Source organism: Cetorhinus maximus, chromosome 11, assembly GCF_964194155.1.
Source record: "Cetorhinus maximus chromosome 11, sCetMax3.hap1.1, whole genome shotgun sequence".
Lineage (NCBI taxonomy): Eukaryota > Metazoa > Chordata > Chondrichthyes > Lamniformes > Cetorhinidae > Cetorhinus > Cetorhinus maximus.
Window position 1 is genome coordinate 75,840,649 of NC_135889.1, and position 25,858 is coordinate 75,866,506.

The 25,858-nt window shown below is 42.9% G+C and overlaps 1 protein-coding gene across 1 annotated transcript in view; it reads right to left on the reverse strand.

Annotated features, from left to right (window-relative positions):
• The window catches only part of itgb6 (integrin, beta 6), a 137,503-nt gene that overhangs the window by 43,680 nt on the left and 67,965 nt on the right, over nt 1-25,858 (reverse strand). The window contains exon 9 of the mRNA XM_078552246.1: nt 8,657-8,746. Coding sequence (XP_078408372.1) covers nt 8,657-8,746 — 90 coding nt within the window. The remainder of the gene's footprint in view (nt 1-8,656; nt 8,747-25,858) is intronic.

Below are 25,858 nucleotides of genomic sequence, written 5' to 3' on the forward strand. Positions count from 1 at the left end.
GGCACGAGGGTGTTGTGCAGGTGTGGACGGGCACGGGGGTGTTGTGCAGATGTGGACAAACACAGAGGGGGTGTTGTCCATGTATGGATAGACACAGGGAGTGTTTTCCAGGCGTGGTCTGATACGGAGGGGGTGTAGTCCAGGTGTGGACAGACATGAGGGTGGTGTTAAGGTGTGAATGGACATGGGGGGTTGGGGGGGTGGGTGGGGGAATGAGGGAAAGGGGCACAGAGGGAGGGGTGAGCAGAATTGATGGAGGAGTCCTGGAGGGCATACTCCGGTTACTGGTGATGGGATAGGATGGCAACGGTTAAAGGGGACAGTGGGAGCCTGTAGGGAAGGAAGGCGAGGGTGCAGTGATGTTGAGTGAAGTGGCAATGAGGGTTTTTGGAGGTGATGTGGAAGGTGATACAGATTCTGAGGGTTGGCAGGATGAGTGGGGCATGTCTATTGTAACTGGGGTGGGCTGTTTGGGAAGGTGTGGACTTCAACATTGACCTTCACGAGATGGAAGGTAATGGGGGAGGGTTGCAGGGTGACCATGGGGATGTCAGGAGTGATTCCTGAGGTTCAATGGTTATGAGGGGGTGACAGAGGGACGGGAAAAGGTATTCGACTCCACTTGGTTTGTCATTAGCACCATGGCTGCTCGCAACTATGCAGAGCCTCATGGTGGGGATCTCGAGATGCTGCAAGGGAGTTGGGTCATTGGGGGTGGGGGGAGATGCAGGTCATCTCAACTGGACAACTGAAAGGGAACCCCAGCGTTTAGTACTTACAATGCTAGGGCCTTGGGACAGATAAGCATGTGAAGGACAAAGGCTCAGTGTGCACAGGAGAGTTCTTGCACATGGCTCACAAGGGCCCTGGCAACGACCCTTGGCTCCCTGCACATGCATGATTCCGGAGAACATGGGATGTCCCTCGGAAGATGGTGGAGGGAGGGCATGCACAGGCTTAAGCGCTGTTGCAAATAAACCACATCAGATATGAATAAAGTGCAAGTGAACTATATTTACACAAGAGTGATTAGTTTAACAGTGTTAGTGCACCCGTGCAGCCACTTGTGAAATCAGAAGTTCTTAATTTTTCTTTCCCTACCACTTCTTCTAAATGCTCCCCCAACAGCTGTAGAAGGGGTGGAGGCCACTTGCTGACCAGTTTGCCCTGTTACCTTGGATTAGCTTGGCAGTTGTCCTCTGGAGACCCGAGGCTGGGAGGGCCTCAGTTTACTTTGGCTGTCCTGCTGGGGGGCAGCTGCTCCCTCTGGGGTCATAGAGGACGAAGCTGAAGGAATCCCAGGCAAGGGGGGTTCGGAAGGGCCGGACACTCTCAGAGTCCTGAATGGAGGTCACAAGGGTGTTCAACTGTCACTTCTCCTCCCTTTTGGTGCCCTAGGGCCCCTGCCTGACTCCTTGAGGGGGAGGGGCACCTGAAGGGAGGTTGAGGTGCCCTGTCCCCTCCTCACATAGCCGCTGCGAAAGCTCACCCATAACTACAGCAATGGAATGCAGCTCTGCGCGTATCTTCAGCAGGATCTGCTGGACCAGGTTCTTCATGGCTTCGGCCACCCTCTGAATGGAGACCTCCATGCATGAACATGTCGGCATCACTGCATCAGAGAGCAGGCGGATGGAACCCACCACCTCTGTCTTATATTCCCCCCGCCTTTTGCTGCCTTTCCAGCATCTTATGGTAAGCTGATTTCAGAGGTCCATCATTGGAATCGAACTTTGCAAATGCCTCTTCCCCAACATTCCTCCAATTGTCAGTGAGCTTGGCTGACCCTGCCTCCTCCTGCTGCTGACATGTGCTCTGTAGAGTGACCAGCAGAATGTGAGACCCTTCCTAAACTAAATCTAATACCCATCGAGGTGTGTGACTCTGGGCTGGTGGAGGGTGCAGGTGACTCCTGTGACACCTCTAGAGGTGCACTTTCTTCCTCAGTAATGTCTTCGGTCCTCTCTGGGATTTTCTGAGTGCTGGTCAGGGTTTTGTCTGTTTTGGGCCTTGCCCTCTTCCTGGTGGTATTAGGAGAGGAGAAAGCGAATGACTGCAAGAGCTGCCTCCAACATGGAAGAATGCATGACCCTTAGGTTTCTATGACACGCATGAATCCTTACTAGATGGAGGCCACAAGCCCATCTCTCCATCTCTACAGGCTCTGTTCCAGTCCTCCCCTGCCAGCTGGGCTGCCCGCTCCTCAAAGTTGGTGAGGTCTTTGAAGTGTGGCCTGTCCCTCCCGTCTTCTCCCTCTCTTAACTTAACCTGCAAAGAGAGAAGAGGGACTTGAGAGAAATTGGGTTTCATGTATCTTAATCATGCTTCCAGTCTTACAAATAACGCGCTAGATTGTGTGCCAAGTGATTGATGCACTGCAGCTCGTCCAGAGGGTTCTGGGGCAGCACCCTGCACAGCCCATGCAGATAAGGAGAAGGTTCACAGAGTCATGTTATTAGGGGTGCTTGACGGTGCCCTCAATTTCTGACACCCTTCCCTCATTCCCCATCCCAGAGAGCATGTAGGATCTCTGTATGGAAGGGTCAGGGACCCACAGTGGCCTCTCCACCTATAGAGTAGATGGACTGCAGTGCAGCTATGAGGCATCACCCTATCACTTTGCCACTGAGGCTTATGTCCTCTGCACCATTCAGTGAGATGAGTGTGAGAAGTTGAAGGTTCATTTACCCTGATGAAACAGATGAGATCATTCATCCATTTCCTGCAATGCAGGGCAGTCTTCCATTGTACATCTTGGGCACTGACTGCCCTGGAGACTTCCTCCCATGCCAGGTTCATCTCCTTGCTCAACCTCCTCCTCCCATCCCGTGGATAGAGGATGTCCCTCCTGGCCTCCATTTTGTCGAGCAGGATACCCAAGGAGGCATCGTTGAATTTGGGCGCCGGAGCTCCCTGTCCTCTTCAGGCCACCTCCTCCCTCAGTGTTGGATAGGTTGCTGTCTGGGCACCTTTTAAAAATGGCGCACGGAAATGACGGCGGGGCGCTTGGATATCCAGCCTGCCCTGATGCACGATATGTCATGAAACCCATGATTGCATAATTAATGAGGCTGGAGTCGCGCAAATTCTCATCGGCCTCTGCAACGGGAAAGACTCCCCATTCCCACCCACCCCCCTCCATGGGACTTAGTCACAGAAGGGAAAATTCCACCCTTTGTGTCAGACTTTGTGTCGGAATTAAATGGGTCGTTCTCATGGTGGCAGGCTGTGAATAGTGGTGTACTGCAAGGATCAGTGCTTGGGCTCCAGTTGTTCACAATCTATGTTAATGATTTGGATGTAGGAACCAAATATAATATTTCCAAGTTTGCTGATGACACAAAACTACGTGAGAATGAGAGTTGCGAGTGGGATGCAAAGAAGCTTCAAGGGGATTTAGACAGGCTAAGTGAGTGGGCAAGAACACGGCAGACAGAATATAACATGGAAAAATGTGAAGTTATCACTTTGGTAGGAAAAACAGAAATGCAGAGCATTTCTTAAATGGTGAGATAATGGAAAGCTTTGATGTCCAAAACTTGTTCATGATCTTGTTCATGAGTCACTGAAAGCTAACATGCAGGTGCAGCAAGCAATTAGGAAGCCAAATGGTATGTTGGCTTTTATTTCAAAATGATATCTTGCTGAAATTGTATAGAGCCTTGGTGAAACCACACCTGGAGTATTGTGTACAGTTTTGGTCTCCTTACCTAAGGAAGGATGTACTTGACATGAAGGGAGCGCAATGAAGGTTCAGCAGACTGATTCCTGGGATGGCAGGATAGTCCTATGAAGAGAGATTGAGAAGGTTCGGCCCGTATTCTCTAGAGTTTTGAAGAATGAGAGGTGATCTCATTCAAACATACAAAATTCTTCCAGGTCTCAACAGGGTGGGTCACCCATAGCTGGGGTGTCCAGAATCAGGGGATACAGACTCAGAATAGGAGGTAGGTCATTTGGGACTGAGATGAGGAGGCATTTATTCACTCAGAGGGTGGTGAATCTTTGGAATTCTCTACCCCAAAGGGTAGCTGAGTCATTAAGTATGTTCAAGACAGAAATCAATAGATATCTATATATTAAAAACATCAAGGGATATTGCGATAGTGCAGGAAAATGGTGTTGAAGTAGAAGATCGGCCATTTGAATGGCAGAGCAGACTCGAGGGACTGAATGGCCTATTCCTGCTCCTAATTCATATGTTCCTATGCATTTTGTTGAGTGTTATAAAATATCTCCTTAAATGTCTGCGACTGAATCTCTACAGCCCTACCCTTTAACCTACTTTCCCAATTCATTTAGCCAGATCTGTTTTATACCCTTGTAATTGCCTTTATTTAAAGTTAAACACTAGTCTTAATTTCACTCCTCTCACCCTCAAAGTGAATGCAAAATTCAATCATTCTATGATCATTGCAATTTAAGCCCCCTTCTATGATGAAGTCATTAATTAATCCTGTTTCATTGCACATTGCCAGGTCTAGAATAATTGCTCTCTGACTGGCTCTAGAACATGCTCATAAAGGAATTTGTTGCGAAAACATTGTAGGAACTTTCGCTGCTGTCTTCCTCTTCTCTCTCAGACTCACTGTTAAAACTCTCACCGCTCTCTCCCTGCTCCCACTCAGACTCGCTGTTTAAACTCACACCGCTCGCTCCCTGCTCCCTCTCAGACTCACTATTTAAACTCCCACTGTTCTCTCCCTGCTCCCTCTTAAACTCACTATTTAAACTCACTGTTCTCTCCCTGCTCTCTCTCAGACTCAATATTTAAACTCACTGTTCTCTCCCTGCTCTCTCTCAGACTCACTATTTAAACTCACTGTTCTCTCCCTGCTCTCTCTCAGGCTCACTATTTAAACTCACTGTTCTCTCCCTGCTCCCTCTCAGACTCACTATTTAAACTCCCACTGTTCTCTCCCTGCTCCCTCTCAGGCTCAAAGTTTAAACTCCCATCGAGTTTTGCCGGGGAGATGCTGGTTTAAATCTAAACTTTCAGTGTGAATTCAGCTAAAGCGAATTTAAACTTTTTTTCTCTATCATTGCTTATATGGAAATAATAATATATATGCATTATTTAAAAAAAACAGTTTAGGGTACCTGTGTAAAACTTGTAAGCTAAGAAGACTTGAGAGATGCAAAAATTATCTTACGTCTCAGATTCATACATCCACAATATTTCAGTGAAGAGCACAATATTATAATATTTCTTTGGTATGCAGATGTTAGCAGTATGTTTGCACTGAATAAACAAGTCTCTAATCCTGCTCATTCCAAGTACAGAAAAGGCTTGCACAAACCTGCTGCTTTCCTTACCTGCAGACTGTGAATCAGGCGATGAAAGAGGCCTTACTCATTGCGGCAAAGGGATATTTGTTTACCTCTAGCATTTGTTAATCAGCTGTCTATGCAACACAAATGGCAGCTTCTTTTGCATTAGTGGCATGACATAAAGGTGTCACCCGGAAACAATTTTTAACAAAGGCAGATGTCCTTCAAAATCTGACCACATCTGCTGGCTGATGAGCCCACAGGAAACCCAGTCAATTTGTGTTGGGAAGATAAAGACAAATCTAGAGCTTAATGCATGTTTCAACAAATCTGATCCAGCAGGTGATAGTTTACTGTATATTCAAACTCCAGAATGCAGGGAAGAGGTAATGTTTCAACTGACAACTTTGTCTGGGAGCGAATTCCACAGGTAGATGAATTAATTTGGAAAGCTTTAATTTATTGTGGATTATTTGGACTAATATAAAACAAAGAAGCACAGCTGAACCAGCTGTGCAGTCCTAACGTTAACTTAAGGGATCAAGCTTAAGTGTTAGTTAACAAAGGTTCCTTACATAAAATCAAAGATTCTTCATTATGGTTGACTCTTAACTCCAAAGTGGCTTAACAAGTACAATACGTTATATCAAAAACAGAGCAACTAGAATTGGGCAATAAATGCCAGCATTTCCTGTGAAGCTTGCATTCCAAGAATGAACAAAGCAAAAAAGAGTGAAAGTAGCCAGTAGAGGTGGTACTGAGGAGAGTTAATACGACAGTGGGTGGTAGGGTGAGAGGAAGTAGATCAGCCATTGGGTAATCAATTGCTGGTGATGTCTGGCTGCACACTGGTGAGGTGCCCTCCCACTTCTGCTTTGTTCTTGTCATTGTCTGGATCTTTGTCATCAGATTGTTGAAGATCTTCTTGTTGTGCTGGCTCAATATGCTGCACTTGTTGCACAGCAAAGTTGTGCAAAGTGCAGCAGCCAACTACAACGTGAGGGGCTCTCTTCGAACTGTAGTGCAGGAAGCTCCCAGACCTATTCAGGCAGCATAAATGTTGTTTGAGCAGACTGATAGAGTGCTCAATGATGGCTTTAGTGATCCCATGGCTTTGGTCATATATCCTTCCAGTGGGTTAATGTGGATTTTGTAGATGCTTCTTGATCCATGTATACAGAAGACAGTCCTTGTCCCCAAACAGGTCAATTGGTGGGAGGATGGTGGATTGACAAATTATGTATGTATCATTACAGCTATCAGAAAACAGAGCACAGGCCTGCATTGTTCAAACAATGGTCACTCACCAGCTGAATATCACCAGAGTCGTCATCTTTCCTATCCACAAACACTGCTGGCTGATTGAGAGATGCCGTTATGGCTACATGCATGCAGTAATTGACAGCTTGAACTAATGGGAAGCCTACTATCAGTCCAAATCTCACATTCCTTTCCTGGCATTTATGGAGAATGTAAAACATTGATTGGCGTTGGTAAACTGTTTGGTACAGGCATAAACAGAAATCTGATTTTTGTGACTGATGTCACCTGTACAGCCTGGAATAAAATTAAGGCAAAAAAATTAGGGGCCATTGACATCTTGACTGGCATAGCCAATATATGACCAAGTGGGAGAATGGCTTTAGATCTTGTTGTAAGAAAAGACTACATAGGTCTATGACAGCCTCTCAAGAAAAACATAGGCAAAAATTCATCTTGTGTGGTGGTACAAAAGAGGCAATAGCAAATTGGCAGACACTCAGGCTCCACTCAATTTTATGTTCCATTTGGAAAACATGAGCATCTGGATTCACCATCACTGCTTTTGTCAGGTATAGAGAGTTAAAATTAGCCCAATGGTGTTTTCAGAAAGATGTAACTATGTTCACATCAATTTGCCATTTTACACTATAGGATATCAGCCCTTGCAGCACAATGCAAAAGAAGGGATTATATAATAGATCCATTTGATACAAGTCTGAAACTTATCAATGGTTCCAGCTTAGATTCCAGGCAGGCAGTAAGCTACTTACACTGATCCAGAAACAAAAGCAAACACACAGCAAGTAAGACAATATCCAGAGAGAGAACAGGCAAGTTTATGTTTCAGGTGTACACTTATCTTCAGAACTGAAAAATAATGCCTCTGCCCATTCCTTGTTTCTCAGTTCCCAGGAAGAGCCTGCACCCAAAGCATAAACTTATCTCCTCCACAACTCCAATCTCCCTCCCCACTTTAGGTGTTGACTGATCTGTTGCATGTTTTCAGCATCTGCAGAATTTTGCTTTTTACCCTGTTCACACTGTCTGGTTCAAACTTACATTATCCTACCAGAAGAAAGCTCTTAGTTGGCATAGTTACACATATTGTGATGGCCCATGTGCTTTTTTGGGGTGGGGGTGGGGGGCAGGATGGAGAATTTATATTTTATGTTGCAGTGATGGTCCCTTTAAAACCTAGGTTTATCTATGAGATGTTTTGCGGTAAAGCACCTGGCTTGCAGTAAATTATCATGTGACCAGGTTGCTTTGGATAATAGAAAAAAAGGCCAACAAGAAGTTAGTTATATGGATGAGTAGATTGTGGTGTGGTTCTGTTTCAAGCAGTTTTTTTGGAGTTTCGAACAATCTGGCTGCAGACGAGGGAACATCTCTTTCCAGCAAAGTTCATCTGAAATTTTGTATGCTGGCTAAAATACTTTAAAGCTCTTCTGAACTGAAGGACTCTTGACAATGAGTTGAGCTTCTAGAGATAGCCAAGCTGAGTGGAGAGTGAGAGAGAGTTTTAGATGCAAGGTTCTAGATTTAAAAAATACTAGAACCAGGAGAGTTCTGACCAGAGGTGGCTATGCTTAGGACCCTAGTGATGCCTGTGTTGAATGGGAAGTCTACAACTATGGGACAATTGGAGGAGATTTGAAGTGACAATCTTACTGGAAGTGGAAGGGGGTGGTTAATCTTCCAATTTCTGATAAGTATCTGACTTGAATTTTGGGAGTGTAAGTCAAATGGGTATAGAAGGAAATTTGAGTTAAGTTCAGTTTGGAGAATAAATAACCGTGCTCATTGTACTTTTAGGGATGCCTACTTACCTTCTGCTGGGAGCTATTTCCTTGGGTGACCAGCAATAGCTTCCTGTCAGGCAAAATCTCACTCCTACCTGCTTTTTCATTATAACACCATATTAAAATGACCTCATTCTGGTGCCAACATGGACACTGGCCATACTCACACCTGAACTTAAAATCCAGGCTTAGATGTCAGATTTCATGCTACATCCTAATATTTGTGAAGAAATTAATTATTTAACTAAAAAATAAAGATTTTCACTGAACGGTATTGAGATTTGACTTATCTATTGAGTGCTAAAAGTAGAAAAATGTACCTTGTATGCCTTAATAATCAATTGAAGGATATTTCCAGAATCACTTTCGAGTAGTTCCACTGTGGCACCAGGTATCAGTTTTGCATAATTCTACAAGGAAGCAACAATTATGTGATGATTAATTTAAAAGCAACAAACACACCCTTAAAATAAAGTGCTGTGCAATAATAATTATAAAAATTCATTTCTAAAAAAAACTATAAACATATGAAAGATTATGTCAAGAACTGATAATAATGGAGTGTGAACAACTCAGATGCTTTTTCTGTAAATAAATTGATTTTGGTTGGAAATATGGTAGCTATTTACTTCAATATTCTATCTGTTCAAAACCTGGGACTTAATGCTGTGATTAGACTGCATGCCTTGTGTCAAACGAACATAGTTTTCCAAATTGCAGTGATGCATAGTATGAATTATAATCGCCAACCCCATGATTATTTGGAGTGGTTAGGGTTAGGGTTAGTGCATTAGGATTAGGGTTACAGTTAGGATTAGTGCATTAGGGTTAGGGTTAGGGTTAGGAGTTTGGAGTTGTCCAAGTATTCAGAGATCACCTGTAAGAGGTAGTCCTGCACCACTATTAATGTAGGTCATGCATAATATAAAGGTGACTAAAGTGACATGAATATTAAACCAACCGACAGTTCATTGCAGAATGTAAAGAGGCTATCACTAATAAGTCTGAGAAATGAAACTGATCAACAAAGCAACGAAGACTTTGTTTAAAACACCAAAAGTGATATATTTTTCTTTGGTGGTTAATATGAGTGAAAAGGTCAGTGCAAATATAAGATGGGAAAAGATGTTGAAAATAAAAAAAATACCAGTTTTCCAAGGCAAACAATTAATATAGAGCAAACAGGAATTAATCTAATTAAGATTGAGTTTGGACAATTGTGTTAACGTGTGTTTCAACATATCTGTGTATGTTACAGTGTTCAACCGCTCTGTGCTGGATTATGAAAGTCTGTTACTATTGATGTTCACTTTGCTTGATTGTTTCAGCCTGGGTATAGACTCAGAGAAAAGTAAACAAAGTCATAGAAAGAGCTGGAAGCCAGAGCTGAAGCATGGAATAGACATTTTAAAGCACAGTGAACAAACCCTGTTACACACACAGAAACTAGTGTCATCAAGGCATAGATCCAAGATATAAAATATACAGCATAAATCAGCAAGTGATTCATGAACAAAAGATTGCTTGTGCAGAATTCTGGAGAATGTGATTAGTAAGTTTTCTTTAAGCAATGTAAATGGACCGTGAAACTCCACATCATCTCAAAATGGTACCAATATTGTAACAATAATATAATTATTAACTGCAACAAGGTTTCTGACTTTAATGAGGGGTACTCTGTAGCTACGACATGCATGTGCATAAGCCTAACATAATGGAGAAAGTCCACTCAGGTGCTCTTATCCAAAATTTATTTGTCTTGTATCTAAATTTATTTTTTCTGGTTTGGGGAGGAGTAGGGTCACATTATGTATCAAAGCACTGAAAGTGAGATGCAGCAGGGATACAAAATTCTGCAAATTTCTAAAAGAAGCAAATAAAATCAACAAAAAAACTAAACTATTGATTGTCTCAGGATCTAAGCAAAACAGTTTATATCAATGACACAACTACCAATTCACAACTTATTTCTTACAATTGTCTCAAATTAATTCCCCAGGGGCATTTGCTAGTAACTATTTTTATATCAGTACTGGGATAAACTTTTGGAGTCATCCATGATGATTGTTTAACCTTCTTTATGAAGCTGGGTATTTTGTGCTTTATTAATCAAATGTTCAAACTGCTGAATTGTTAAATAATGTTGCTCACCAGCATTGAAAGCAGCTGAGTAGAACTCTGCTCAGTTTGCCACTGTGGGTCTAAATCAATGAAAATTAAGATTGATCAGGAAAAAGCATTTTTTACAGGTGGAAGCTGAGGGGGGTAAGCACTGAGCGAAAGAGCACATGGGAAACCAACTATAGTGATCAGTTGTAAAGATAATTCAGGCTGCTGACCAAAATCAATTTCTATAACTGAGTTTTACTGTAAAGGCATTGTGTTAGAATCACCTCTCTCAAGACTGAAGTTTTCTTTTACAAAATGGAAGGATCTGGACATGTGGATGCTAACCTGGGATTTTTTTTTAAAAAAAGGTCATAAGTTCACCTTGGAACTGTCAGCAAGGCGGCCTCTCTTCCAAGAAGTCACCTGACCTACATGGTACTTGAGAAGGAGTTGTTTGTTTGTGTTGAACTGCAAAGCTCTTTAATTAATGAAAAGCTAGGAGACAAAAAGGCAATCACATGGGAGAGAGGAAAAAGCCTAAGTTGTGGACCTGCTTGTTTTGAAGGTAGCCTTGTGAGAACAAGCGGAGAAAGGAAGGCTACCTTGACTGGCTCCCTCTCTCTCTACCTTGCCTAAAATTGTGTGTGGCTATCAGCCTATAGCTGCAGAACCACGGACAGTGGGTGATTGGTTGCGGAATAATAATTGGTAAGGGATGAAAGGACAGAGACTAGGCTTCTTACACACTGGTAAACTAAAATGTCATTTGAAGCTCAGGCTTTTTTTACAGATAAAAATGTAACCATGACTGGGTTTACAGAAATTAACAAAGAGTAAACTAATGGAATTGGCAGATAAGCTGGAGTTAGAATTATCCAAAGGGGTGAGGAAAGTGGACATAGTTAAGATAACAGTGCAGCATTTGAAACTGGAAGGGGTATCATAAAGACCACATTCTCCAGGGGTGAGTCAATTGAATTGGCAAAAGAAAAAGGAAAGAGAAAAGGCAGAAAAGGAAAAAGAAAGAGAAGAAAGAGAAAGAGCATTTAGGAAGCTGGAACTGGAATTTCAGGCAATGGATGGATAAAGAAAGAGAGGCAAAGGAGAGAGAGAAGGAACAAGAAAGGGAATACCGGCTTAAAAGGCTGGACCTTAAAAAAGAGGCCTCAGATGCTGAGGAATGTTCTGATAATGAAAAAATCTCCAACCCAAAGCCTAGTGGGGAGATATTTAAATTTGCAAGTTCTCCCAAAGTTTGAGGAAAGGAATGTAGAGGCATTCTTTACTTCATTTGAGAAGGTTGTTAAGCAAATGAAGTGGCCAAACGAAACCTGGATATTGCCCTTACAGAGTAGGTTGGTGGCTAGAGCTCGTGAGGTTTATGCTTCACTTTTAGAAGAGGTTTCTGTGGATTATAGTGCAGTGAAAAAAAAAGGCAGTTCTTTGTGCATATGAGTTTGTCCCTGAAGCATACAGGCAGAAATTTCACAATATAATAGGCAGACCTACATTGAGTTTTTTTTTGGGTAAGGTTACTGTTGTAAAAAAAAATTTTTTTTAAAGAAAAAAAAAGTAATTTTGACCATTGGATATGGGTACTAAAGGTAGAGACAACGTATGAAGCTCTTAGGGAAATAATTCTCTTGGAACAATTTAAAGGTTCACCTCCTCCAGTGGTTAGAACCCATGTTGAAAACCAGGGGGTTAAAACAGCTAGACAGAAAACAGATGACTGACGATTATGAGCTGGTCCATAATTCTAAACCCCTTTTCCATCATCCCCACAACCCCGAGAAGGATAGAAGGTGAAAGGAAGGCAAGTGGCCAGGGACAAGAAGGGAGAGCTGGGAATACCCTGGAAACTCCTCCTCAGGCCAGAAAGGAAGGTGCTGAGGGTGGAAGTGATATTTGAAAGCCTAAATGTTTTCATTGTAACAAGGTGGGGCATGTTTGTGCCAATTGTTGGAAGTTGCATGGAAAATTCATGAGGACTTATTGGGGTATGTAAGAGTGGTTCAGGAAAAGGGGTCTGACTGAAAGTACAACAGATCAAATTGTAGTGTTAACTGCAGTTGGGAAGTCGAGTGTGAACACTGCTGTGAATTCAAGAGAGGTGAATGAGAAAAATGAGAGTTATAAAGAATTTTTAGCAAGGTGAAAAGTAACCCCTTATCCCCCAAATGAGATAGGTAAACCTACTATCATACTTAGAGACAAAGGAACCACTCAAATACTTTTGCTGGGAAAGGCATAACTTTTCCAGCAGAGAGCACATTAAGAGCCAAAGTTTTAGTCAATGGTATTGGTGGGAACTATATACCCACACCTTTGTACTGGGTGTCGATTAACGCCTGGAAAATGATTTAGCTGGTGCAAAGGTAGTAGCTTCTCTCATAATTACAGAAAGCCCAAGTAAGGTTAGGGACGGAGCAGTTACAGATCATAAGTCCATAAGACATAGGGCAGGATTTTCCTGTCGGCGAGTGGGGGGCGGGGCCCGCTCGCCGACATATAAAATGAGGCGCAGTGACATCGGACATCGACGTCACCGTGCCCCATTTAAATTTTCCGGTAGGCGGGGGCTCAGCAAAATCAGGTGTGCGCCCGCCAACCTGTCAATGGCCAATTGAGGCCATTGACAGAGTCATTTAGCTAATTAATGGACCTGCCCATCTAGCCTTAAGGTTGGTGGGCAGGCCAGGAGCCCCGGTGGGAATTAGAAAAAGCATGAAACTTCATCCACGGGCAGGATGAGGTTTCATGTAAGTTTTTAAAAATTTTATTAAAGTTTTTGTAAAAATTATGGACATGTCACAACTCATGTGATAGTGTCATGAGGGGACATATCAGGAATTTTTTTTTTCTATTTTTAATATTTGTCACAGTACAGCCGATCTCCCTGAGGCAGCACCTAGCCTCAGGGAGATGAGTGCGCTCTTTCGTGCATGTGCATGAAAGAGTGCACGCTCAGGTTTAGTGATTCCCCCCTGCCCGCACAGGGAGCACATAGCACTTCCGTGCAGACGTTGCGCTGGGCGGGCCTTAACTGGCCCGCCCACGTAAAATGGCACCGCGTCTCAATCGGGGGTGCCAATCGGAGGCACGCCTGTGTGCGCCCGCCAATCAACTTCGCCCCCGACAGGGGGGAAAATCTTGCCAATAGAAGCAGAAACAGGCCATTCGGCCCATTGAGTCTGCTCTGTCATTCAATGAGATCATAGCTGATCTGATAACCCTCAACTCCACTTTCTTGCCTTTTCCCTGAAACCCTCGATTCCCTACTATTAAAAATCTGTCTATCTCAGCCTGGAATATATTTAATGACCCAGCCTCTATAGCCCTCTTCGGTAAAGAATTCCACAGATTCACTCTACCTTCTGAGAGAAGAAATTCCTCCTCATTTCTGTCTTAAATGGGCGACCCCTTACTCTGAGATTATGCCCTCTGGTCCTAGACTCTCCCACAAGGGGACACAACCTCTCAGTATCTACCCTGTCAAGCCCCCTAAGAATCTTATATGTTTCAATAAGGTCGCCTTTCATTCTTCTAAACCACAATGAGTACAGGCCCAACCTACTCAACGTCTCCTCATAAGAAAATCCATCCATACCTGAGATCAACCTAGTGAACCTTCTTTGGACTGCCTCCAATGCCAGTATATCTTTCCTCAGATAAGGGGACCAAAACTGTTCACAGTATTCGAGGTGTGGTCTAACCAGTACCTTGTATAGTTTTAGCAAGACGTCCCCATTTTGATATTCCATTCTCTTTGAAATAAAGGCCAACGTCCCATTTGCCTTCCCTATTACCAGCTGAACTTGTATGTTAGCTTTTTTGGGATTCATGCACGAGGACTCCCAAAGCCCTCTGTGCTGTAGCTTTCTGCAGTCTTTCTCCATTTAAATAATATTCAGCTCCTCTATTCTTCCTGCCAAAATGCATAACCTTATATTTCCCCACATTATATTCCATCTGCCAAGTTTCTGCCCACTTACCTAACCTGGCTATATCCCTCTGTAGACTCTGTGTCATCCTTACCACTTGCCTTCCTGTCTATTTTTGTGTCACCTGCAATCTTGGCAATAGTACATTCGCTTTCCCATCTAAGTCGTTAATATATATTATAAATAATTGTGGCCCCTGTGGCACTCCACTAGTTCCAGGTTGCCTTCCTGAAAATGCCCCCCTTATCCCAACTCTGTCTTCTATTAATTAGTCAATCCTTTATCCATGCTAATATACCACCCCCAGCACCATGGGTTCTTACCTTATTAAGTAGCCTTATGTGTGGTACCTTATCGAACGCCTTTTGGAAATCCATCTATTGGTTCCCCTTTATCTATCCTGCTTGTTATCTCCTCAAAGAATTCTAATAAATTTGTCGGGCATGATTTCACCTTTATGAAGCCATGCTGACTCTGCTTGATTATATTATGCATTTCTAAATGCCCTGTTATTACATCATTTATAACAAACTTTAACATTTTCCCAATGACAGATGTTAAGCTAACTGGCCTGTAGTTACCTGATTTTTTGTCTCCCTTTTAGAATAAGGGCATAACATTGGCAGTTTTCCAATCCTCTGGGACTTTTCCAGAATCTAAGGATTCTTATATTACTACCAGTGCATTCACTATTTGTGTAGCTACTTCCTTTAATATCCAAGGATGCAACCCACCAGGACCAGGGGAATTATTGGCCTTTAATCCCATTATTTTCCCTAGTATTTTTTCTCTCGTGATGATTATTGTACTTATTGCCTCCCCACCTTTTGCCCCTTGATTATTTAGTATTTTTGGAATGCTATTAGTGTCTTCTACCATGAAGACTGATGCAAAGTATTTATTCAATTCCTCTGTCATTTCCTGGTTCCCCATTATTATTTCCCCAGCCTCATTCTCTAGGGGGCCTATGTTCACTTTGGCTTCTCTCTTTCCTTTCATATATTTAAAGAAACTCTTACTGTCCATGTTTATGTTACTTGCTAGTTTACCCTCAAAGTTTATTTTCTCTCTTTTTTTTGGTCATCTTTTGTTGGTTTTTAAAACTTTCCCAATCCTCTGGCTTACCACTAATCTTTGCCACATTGCATGTTTTTTCTTTCAATTTGATACTGTCCTTAAATTCCTTGGTTCACCATGGTTGGTTTATCCCCTTCCTAGAATTATTCTACCTCACTGGGATATATCTTTTTTGAGAGTCATGGAACTATTTTCTTACACGTTTGCAATTGTTCATCAACCGTCTTTTTTGCTAAACTCCTTTCCCAGCCCAGTCCAGCCAACGCTGCCCTCATTCCTTTGTAATTACCCTTATTTAAGTTTATCACAGTTGTTTCTGACCCAAGTTTCTCACTCTCAAATTGAATGCTAAATTCTATCATGTTATGATCAGTATTTCCTGGAGGATCTTTTACTCTGAGATAATTTATTAAACCTGCCTCATTACACATTATCAGATCTAAAATAGCCTGATCCTTGGTTGGATCCACAACATATTGTCCTAGGAAACTGTCCCAAATACACGATGAATTCTTGCTCATGGTTACCTCTGCCAATTTGATTTTCCCCTCTGCCAATTTGATTTTCCCAATCTACATGAAGATTAAAGTCACCCATGATTAATGCAGTGTTTTTTTTAATACATGCCCTCATTATCTCCTGGTTTATTCTCTGTCCTACAGTACTGTTAGGGAGCCTATAGACTACTCCCACCAGTATCTTCTTCCTCTTGTTATTTCTTACCTCCAGCCATATGGATTCTACATCTTCTGATCCAAGATCATTTCTTGCTATTCTATGTATTCCATCTCGTACTAACAAAGCTACCTGACCACCATTTCCTTCCTGCCAATCCTTTCGAAAAGTCACATATCCCTGAATATTTAGTTCCCAGCTTTAATCTCCTTGAGATACATCGTCGTAATGGCTATAAGATCATACCCATTAACCTCTATATATGCCATTAATTCATTTATTCTGTTCTGAATACTACGTGTATTTAAGTAAAGAGCCATTAATTTTGCCTTTTTACCATTTTTTCTCCCTTTGACCCTATTTGCTGCTGTTTTTTTATGTTTGTACACTCTGTCCCTTCCTGTCACGCTCTGGGTATCATTACCTAAATAGCTGCCCTGCAATGCTGCCATGTCCTTTTGCTTTGTAAGCCTATGTATCCCCTCTCCAGAATCCTCCCCCTCTGTTTTTAATTTAAAGCCCTCTCTACAGACCTACTTATTCATTTCGCCAGGACAGTGGTCCCAGCATGGTTCAAATGAAGCCTATCCCACTGGAACAGTTCCCTTCTGCCCCAGTACTGGTGCCAGTGCCCCATGAACTGAAACCCATTCCTCCCACGCCAATCTTTGAGCCATGCATTTAACTCCTCGGCATTATTTACCCTTTGCCAGTTTGCCTGTGGCTCAGGTACTAATCCTGAGATTATTACCTTGGAGGTTCTGCTTTTTAATATAGCTCCTAACTGTTCAAATTCTTTCAGCAGAACCTCCTTTCTAGTCCTTTCAATGTCGTTGGTACCAACATGGATGACGGCAACTGGATCCCTCCCCTCCCACTCCAAGACCAGAATCTTCTGTTGGGCGTGCGTCCCGACATCACCACGCGTCATTCTTATCTGCCGTTTAGCGGGCGTGCACCAGAGTTGGCTGCACACCCGCTGAACTGTCAAAGGCCTGTTAAAACCATTATTAAACTAATTAACCCTATTGAGAAAGCTGCCCATCCAACCTTAAGGTTGGCGGGGGGCAGGCGAAGAGCCCAGGCTGCCTTCACATTTTTCATAAAACCTCATCCACGGGTGGGATGAGGTTTCATGAAGGTTTCATTAATTAAATAAACATTTTTATGAAAATTCATGAACATGTCCCAGCTCATGTGACACTATGACATGAGGGGACATGTCTGAATAATTTAATTTTTTTTATTTATTGCAAGTTTAACACTGAAGTTAATCTCCAAGGCAGCTCTGTGCCTCGGAGATTTCTGTGCTCTTTCGTGCATGCCCCGACTCTCCCTCCTCCCCCCGCCCGCACAGGTAGCGCTGAGCACTTCTGGATGCGCGTCACGCTGGGGAGGCCTTAATTGGCCCACCCATGCAAAATGGCGGCGCACAGCCGATCACAGGCGGCGATCAGCTCCACGCCCATTCTCAACCGGCCTGCCCGGTGGGGAGAAAATTCTCCCCAAGTTCCTCTCCAGCCCTGAGGAGATGTCCTTAACCCTGGCACTGGGCAGGCAACACAGCCTTCGGGACTCACGCTCACAGCTGCAGAGAACACTATCTATCCCTCTATTAATACTGTCCCCTACCACTAGTATGTTCCTAAATCCTCTCCCCCCTTGAATTACTCCCTGTACCATGGTGCTGTGGTAAGTTCGCTCATCCTCCCTACAGTTCCCGCTCTCGTCCACACAGCTTGCAAGAACATCATAACTGTTGGCCAGTTGCAGGGGCTGAGGTTCCTTGAACCCTACCCCCCGGGTCGCCATACCTGCTTCACTTGCAGTCACACCCCCTGTCCCTGATCACAGACCAAATTTGAATTACCTAATCTGAGGGGTGTGACCACCTCCTGGAGCAAAGGTAACTTTCCCCCTCCCTGACGTGGAACAATGTCTGCAGCTCAGAATCCAGCTCCTTAACTCAGATCCGAAGTTCCTCGAGCTGCAAATACTTACTACAGATGTGTTCGCTCTGGATCACCTTGGTGCCCAACAGCTCCCACATGCTCCAGCAGCAACACATCACTCTCCTGCCATTGCTATCATATTTTATTTAATTTCTTAATTAATTACTCTAGTATCCCTGCTCTTTACACTTGAAGAATCCCCCGTTCTTAATGGTCTCTCACTCTTTTCGCACTCACTCACTGTTAAACACCCCAGTGCTCCTCTCGCTTTTTCACTGTTAATGGCCCTGCTGCTCCTCTCGCTCTCTCACTGTTAAAGGCTACGCTGCTCCTCTCGCACTCTCAGGAATTTTTCCTTCGTGTGTGATGATCTGAGCAATGGCTAAGCAAAATCCATCATCAAAGGTCAAAGTGATACATAGACAGATATTTGGCTGGCTGAAACTTTCTTTCCAGATTTAGATAATCCAAAAGAGATGTTTAACAAATCTTCTCTAATTGAGGCTCAACAAGCTAATGCAGAGTTAAATAAAATAGCGCAAACAGCCCAAACTGAAGATGAGGCTAAGGCAGTCCAGAATGTTATTGTATTAGAAAGGGAATTCTAATGAGGAAGTAGAGACCTCCTCAGAGACCAACAGTTGAAGAGTGGACAGTTATTCATCAGATAGTACTACTGCTCAAACATCGTAAAGAGATATTATGAATGGCACATGAAATTCCTATGGCCGGACATGTAGGGATATGGAAAACTCAAGCATGGATAAACCAGCAGTTTTACTGACCAGGTCTTCATAAGGATGTGGTGTAGTTTTGCAAAACGTGCCATACATGCTGGATGGTAGGAAAACCACAACAAGGGGAGGCGATGATTTAGTGGTATTGTCACTGGACTAGTAATCCAGAGACCCAGGGTAATGCTCAGGGGACCTGGGTTCAAATCCCACCATAGCAGATGGTGGAAGTTGAATTCAATAAAAATCCGGAATTAAAAGTTTAATGATGCCCATGCAACCAGTCGATTGTTGTGACCCCATTAAGTATCATGGCATCAAGTCAAACATGGGCAAGGAAACCTCCAATGTCCTTTAGGGAAGGAAATCTGCTCTTTACCTTACCTGACTCCAGATCCATAGCAATGTGGTTGAGTCTTAAATGCCCTCTGAAATGGCCTAGCAAGCCACTCAGCTGTAACAAACTGCTACAAAGACAGAAGAAAGGAATGAAACCGGATGGAACATCAACTTAGGTACCATCCCTGGGTATGTCCTGTCCCACTGGCAGGACAGGCCTAACAAAGGTGGTGGCACAGTGGTACACAGTCGGGAGGTAATTGCCCTGGGAGTCCTCAACATCGACTCTGGATCCCATTAAGTCTCACGGCATCAGGTCAAACATAGGCAAGGAAACCTCCTGCTGATTACCACGTACCACCCTCCCTCAGCTGATGAATCAGTACTTCTCCATGTTGAGGAATCACTGAGAGTGGCAAGGGCACAGAATGTACTTTGGGTCGGGAACTTCAATGGCCATCACTAAGAGTGGCTTGGTAGCACCACTACTGACCGAGCTGGCCGAGTCCTAAATGACATAACTGCTAGACTTGGTCTACGACAGGCGGTGAGGGAACCAACAAGAGGGAAAAACATATTTGACCTCATCCTCACCAACCTGCCTGCCACAGATGCATCTGTCCATGACAGCATTGGTAGGAGTGACCACCCCCAGTCATTCTGGAGACGAAGTCCCGCCTTCATATTGAGGATACCTTCCATCATGTTGTGCGGCACAACCACTGTGCTAAATGGGATAGATTTCGAACAGATCTAGCAGCTCAAGACTGGGCATCCATGAGGCGCTGTAGGCCATCAGCAGCAGCAGAGTTGTACTCGAACACAATCAGTAACCTCATGGACCGGCATGTCTCCCACTCTACCATTACCATCAAGCCAGGGGATCAACCCTGGTTCAATGAAGAGTGCAGGAGGGCATGCCAGGAGCAACACCAGGCATATCTAAAAATGAGGTGTCAACCTGGTGAAGCTACAACATAGGACTATTTGCGTGGCAAACAGCATAAGCAGCAAGTGACAGACAGGGCTAAGTGATCCCAGAACCAATGAATCAGATCTAAGCTCTGCAGTCCTGCCACATCTAGTCATGAATGGTAGTTGACAATTAAACAACTCACTGCAGGAGGAGGCTCCACAAGTATCTCCATCCTCAATGATGGAGGAGCCAAGTACAGCAGTGCAAAAGATAAGGCTGAAGCATTCGCAACAATCTTCAGCCAGAAGTACCGAGTGGATGATCCATCTCGGTCTCCTCCAGAGGTCCCAAGCATCACAGATGCCAGTCTTCAGCCAGTTCGATTCACTCCACACGATATCAAGAAACAGCTGAAGGGATTAGATACAAGAAAGGCTATAGGTCGTGACAACATTCCAGCAGTAGTACTGAAGACTTGTGCTCCAGAACTTGCTGTGTCCCTAGCCAAGCTGTTCCAGTACAGCTACAACACGGGCATCTACCCGGCCATGTGGTAAATTGCCCAGGTATTTCCTGTACACAAAAAGCAGGACAAATCCAACCTGGCCAATTACCGCCCCATCAGTCTATTCCCGATCATCAGTGAAGTAATGGAAGGGGTCATCAAGTGGCACTTGCTTAGCAATAACCTGCTCACTGACACCCAGTTTGGGTTCTGCCAGGGCCACTCAGCTCCTGACCTCATTACAGCCTTGGTTCAAACATGGACAAAAGAACTGAACTCCCAAGTAAGAGTGACTGCCCTTGACATCAAGGCAGCATTTGACCGAGTGTGGCATCAAGGAGCCCTAGCAAAACTGGAGTCAATGGGAATCAGGGAGAAAACTCTACCCTGGTTGGAGTCATACCTAGCACAAAGGAAGATGGCTGTGCTTGTTGGAGGTCTGTCATCTCAGCTCCAGGACATTACTGCAGGAGTTCCTCAGGATAGTGGCCTCGGCCCAACCACCTTCAGCTGCTTCATCAATGACCTTCCTTCCATCATAAGGTGAGAAGTGGGGATGTTCGCTGATGATCGCACAATATTCAGCACCATTCGTGACTCCTCAGATACTGATGCAGTCCATGTCCAAATGCAGCAAGACCTGGACAATATCCAGGCTTGGGCTGACAAGTGTGCAAGTGACATTCGCTCCACACAAGTGCCAGGCAATGACCATCTCCAACAAGAGAGATTCTAACCATCGCCTCTTGATGTTCAATGGTAATACCATTACTGAATCCCCCAATATCAACATCCTGGGGGTTTCCATTGACCAGAAACTGAACTGGTCTAGCCATATAAATACTGTGGCTACAAGAGCAGGTCAGAGGCTAGGAATCGTACGATGAGTAACTCACCTCCTGACTCCCCAAAGCCTGTCCACCATCTACAAGGCACAAGTCAGGAGTGTGATGGAATACTTCCCACTTGCCTGGATGAGTACAGCTCCAACAACACTCAAGAAGCTCGACACCGTAATTCTTAAGATTACTAGCTATGTTTTGTACCGATGAAGTTTAATTTTATTTTGATTAACATAGGCTCATGATAAGCTGATGGCATGCTGTACAGTAGTGGGCAATGAATTACTTTAAACAAATAAAAGATAAAATTACATGTTTCATTCTTTATGATTCATAGAACAAAGGTGAGTTGCTTTGGAAATAATGACTGTCGTAGTTTATATATAACAAAGGCTCTTTGAAATAAGGTGCATTTCGCTGAGAGGCTACAATCAGTTTTAAGGACGAAAGGTTGAAGGCCAGGTCAGAGCCTCTCCTAACTATACTCAATTCTGCTGAAGGGTCATGAGGACTCGAAACATCGACTCTTTTCTTCTCCGCCAATGCTGCCAGACCTGCTGAGTTTTTCCAGGTAATTCCATTTTTGTTTTGTATTTCCAGCATCCGCAGTAGTTTTTTGTTTTTATCTCCATGTTTAGATAGTGTTTCATAGTGCTTCAAAAACCGCTTGATTGGCAGCACATCCACAAATATTCATTCCCTCCACCACCAACACACAGTAGCAGCAGTGTGTGCCATCTACAAGATGCACTGCAGGAATTCATCAAGGCTCCTTCGGCAGCACCTTCCAAACCCACGACCACTACCATTTAGAAGGACAAGGACAGCAGATAGATGGGAACACCATGACCTGGAAGTTCCCCTCCAAGTCACTCACCTTCCTGACTTGGAAATATATCACCGTTCCTTCACTGTCGCAGGGTCAAAATCCTGGAACTCCCTTCCTAACAGCAATGTGGGTGTACCAACACCAGAAGGACTGCAGCGGTTCAAGAAGGCAGCTCACCACCACCTTTTCAAGGGCAACTAGGGATGGTCAATAAACGCTGACCCGGCCAGTGAAGCCCACATCCTGTGAATGAATAAAAAAATACATGCAAACCGGCACCCATAGTTGTTATACCAGTTTTTGAGGAACCATTCAGTAGGGTGTTAGTGGACTGTGTGGGATCATAACCAAAAACAAAAGCAGGACACCAGTGTATCCTTACTATTATGGATATGACAACTCGATTTCCAGAGGCCATCCCTTTAAGTACCATTACGGATAAAGTAGTGGTAGAGAAGTTAACCCAATTTTTTACTCGATGCGGATTACCACTAGAGATCCAGTTCGATCAAGGTTCCAATTTTATGTCTAAAATTTTTCAGAACATAATGAGTAGTTTGGATATAAGACAGTTAAAGTCCACAGCATGTCATCCACAAACACAGGGAGCTTTAGAGAGATACCATCAAACTCTCAAAATGATAAGTAAAGCGTATTGTCGTGAATATCCCCATGAATGGGGGCAAAGGACTGGATTTTCTTTTATTTGCTACCTGAGATTCACCAAATTAATCTACAGGCTTTAGCCCTTTTGAATTAATTTATGGACATGAGATAAAAGATTCTCTGAAATTAATCAAAGAAAAGTTTTTAGGAGAAAAGGATGAATCCTCTATGTTAGATTATGTGTCCGTGTTCCAGGAACAGCACACGGAAGCCTGCAAAGTGGCTCAAGACATCTTAAAGTTTCTCAAACAAAGATGAAAGAATGGGCAGATAACCTGAACATTACAACCAGGGGATGAAGTGTTAGTGTTATTGCCTTTACAGGGGAAACCTCTGAAAGTATGGTTCAGTGGTCCATACAAGGTAATTAAGAAGGTTAGTAAAGTAAATGATTTGATAAATACACCAGATCATAGGAAAAAGAATTGGCTGTGTCACATCAATATATTCAAATGATACCATCGTAGGGTGGAAGATAGGAAAGAGCAGGTATATCAGGTTGTATGCATAGTGGAGGACAAAGCGACAGTGAGTGTGGTATAAAGAGACTTAGGCAGTTAGAAGGAAGGTGTAATTAAATGACAAAGAGGTCATTCAACAGCTTAAAACCCATCACATTTCCACCTCTCTTCAGTTCCCAAGAAGTCATATTGGACTTGAAATGTTGACCCTGTTTCTCTCTTCACAGATGCTGCCAGACCTGCTGAGTTTTTCCAGCACTTTCTGTTTTATTGCAGATCTCCAGCATCCACAATATTCTGCTTTTATTTCAAGTCAAATGCAAGCTCATCAGTCTAAGAAGGATTGCAAAAGAGGGCAGGGGAAGAAGATATTCACTCCTTACATTGCAACCTTAAAGAGTATATTTTTTCAGTTCTTTTTTAAAAAAAAGTCATTAATTCCAAACTAAACTCCTCTGCATTGCATGGTTTCATGGACCACAGCCATCTATTTTTCAAAGAGAGGGAGATTAGGGTCTAAAATACATGAATTTGACATGTCAAACAATTGTAATTATATTCAATCAGACAAGCAGTTTAACCTTAAAATCAATGGCCCTTCTGGCACACTCCTGCCCTTGGCAGGAGTCCACTGAAAGGGCTGCAAATTGAGCCAGGCTCCAGGCATATCAGCTTGAGTTCAATTACATAATCTAGACTGATTCTGTAGCATAGTGCTGCATTGTAGGAGATGCTGTTTTCAGATGAGATGTAAAATAGAGCCACATCTGCTTGCTCAGGTAAGTAATCCCAAGATAATATTTGAAGGAGAGAAAGGAAATCCTTCTGGTGTCTGTCCAACATTTATACCTCAATCAACAGCAGCAAAATAGGTTAATTGGTTATTTATCTCATTAGTAAACATTTGGGTTGGATTTTCTGGCACACCGATTACCAGCTGTGTCCTGACAGGTGTTAAAGAATGACAATCTTTTTCTGGATTCTTTATTAAATGTTTAATTCCTGCACTGTAAACACAATGTGACCCAATTCTTAATGAAACATCAAATCCAGATGTTCATCACTGTTGTCATAACTGTTGTATTAGAATGTAGAAGGACCTTACTTTTCTCCAGCTTGGTTCCTATTTTTCTTCCATCACCATCCTAAGGCAGCAATAGCATACAACATTTATTCAATAAAACTTATGCATTCCTTCATGATGTTGCAATGCCCAAGGACAATGCAACAATTGAAGTGAGGCACTCAAATGCTAGCCATATAAAATATCCTGCCACACACTCAGTTATTTGAGTAGCAGATACCACATTGATTACTTTTGAAGGCGCGTTCAAAATTTATTGGTGTAGCTTGAATGCTGATATAAATGTCAGAAGCTACAAATCTACATATAGGCATTAAGGCTATGATTACAGAATTGAGTGGTTCTAGCGTGTTAATCATTTAATTGACCTGCCGGCTTTTTAAAGTTGTTGGTTAGCTTCTGCTCGTTTTCAAGGTTGACAGGTGTGCTTCAAAAGAAAGAAGGTGGTTAAGAGACAAAAGAAATTAACAATTTTAAATATAATTTGTCAAACTGCTAGCTGTGTGAAGGGATTATACCTAAAAGAAAATTGGAAATTATGAGGTGCAATCAATGAATCTTGCATATAGACAATGCAAACGCAATGTGGCTCAATTCTTAATGAAATAAGCTGCATTTGGTTGGGTGGCTACAATTAGTTTTAAGGATTAAAGATTGCGGGTCAGGTCCATATATAGGTCCATATACTTCATTAAAGTAGAGCACATGAGCTATGTTTGTGTCATACACTGCAGGATTCTTAGCATTCAAAGGTCAGATTCAGTGTCCTAAGGAAAGGCTGTCTACACTGCCACCTGTTAAGACATGCTTGGACTATAATGACTAAACATGTGTAAAATCCTTACTGTTTGTTTCATTTATTTTAGCATATCTGCAATCAGTAATTCTTAAGATTACTAGCTATGTTTTGTACCAATGAAGTTTAATTTTATTTTGACTAACATAGACTCATGATAAGCTGAAGGCATGCAGTACAGTAGTAGGCAATGAATTACTTTAAACAAATAAAAGATAAAATTACATGTTTCATTCTTTATGATTCATAGAACAAAGGTGAGTTGCTTTGGAAATAATGACTGTCGTAGTCTATATATAACAAAGGCTCTTTGAAATAAGGTGCATTTCGCTGAGAGGCCACAATTAGTTTTAAGGACGAAAGGTTGAAGGCCAGGTCAGAGCCATGTTTAGATAGTGTTTCATAGTGCTTCAAAAACACTCAGATATAACAGCAGAGAGTCTCCTGGGTCTGTACCCAGGTTCATGGGATTTCAGGCACAGTGGATATCGAAAAATTAGATGCATTCCTTTCATGTGTATTCTCCTGATTTTTTGATACTCAATGCCCAAACAATCTAATGCGCCAGGGCATAGACACAGAGAAATTTCTAA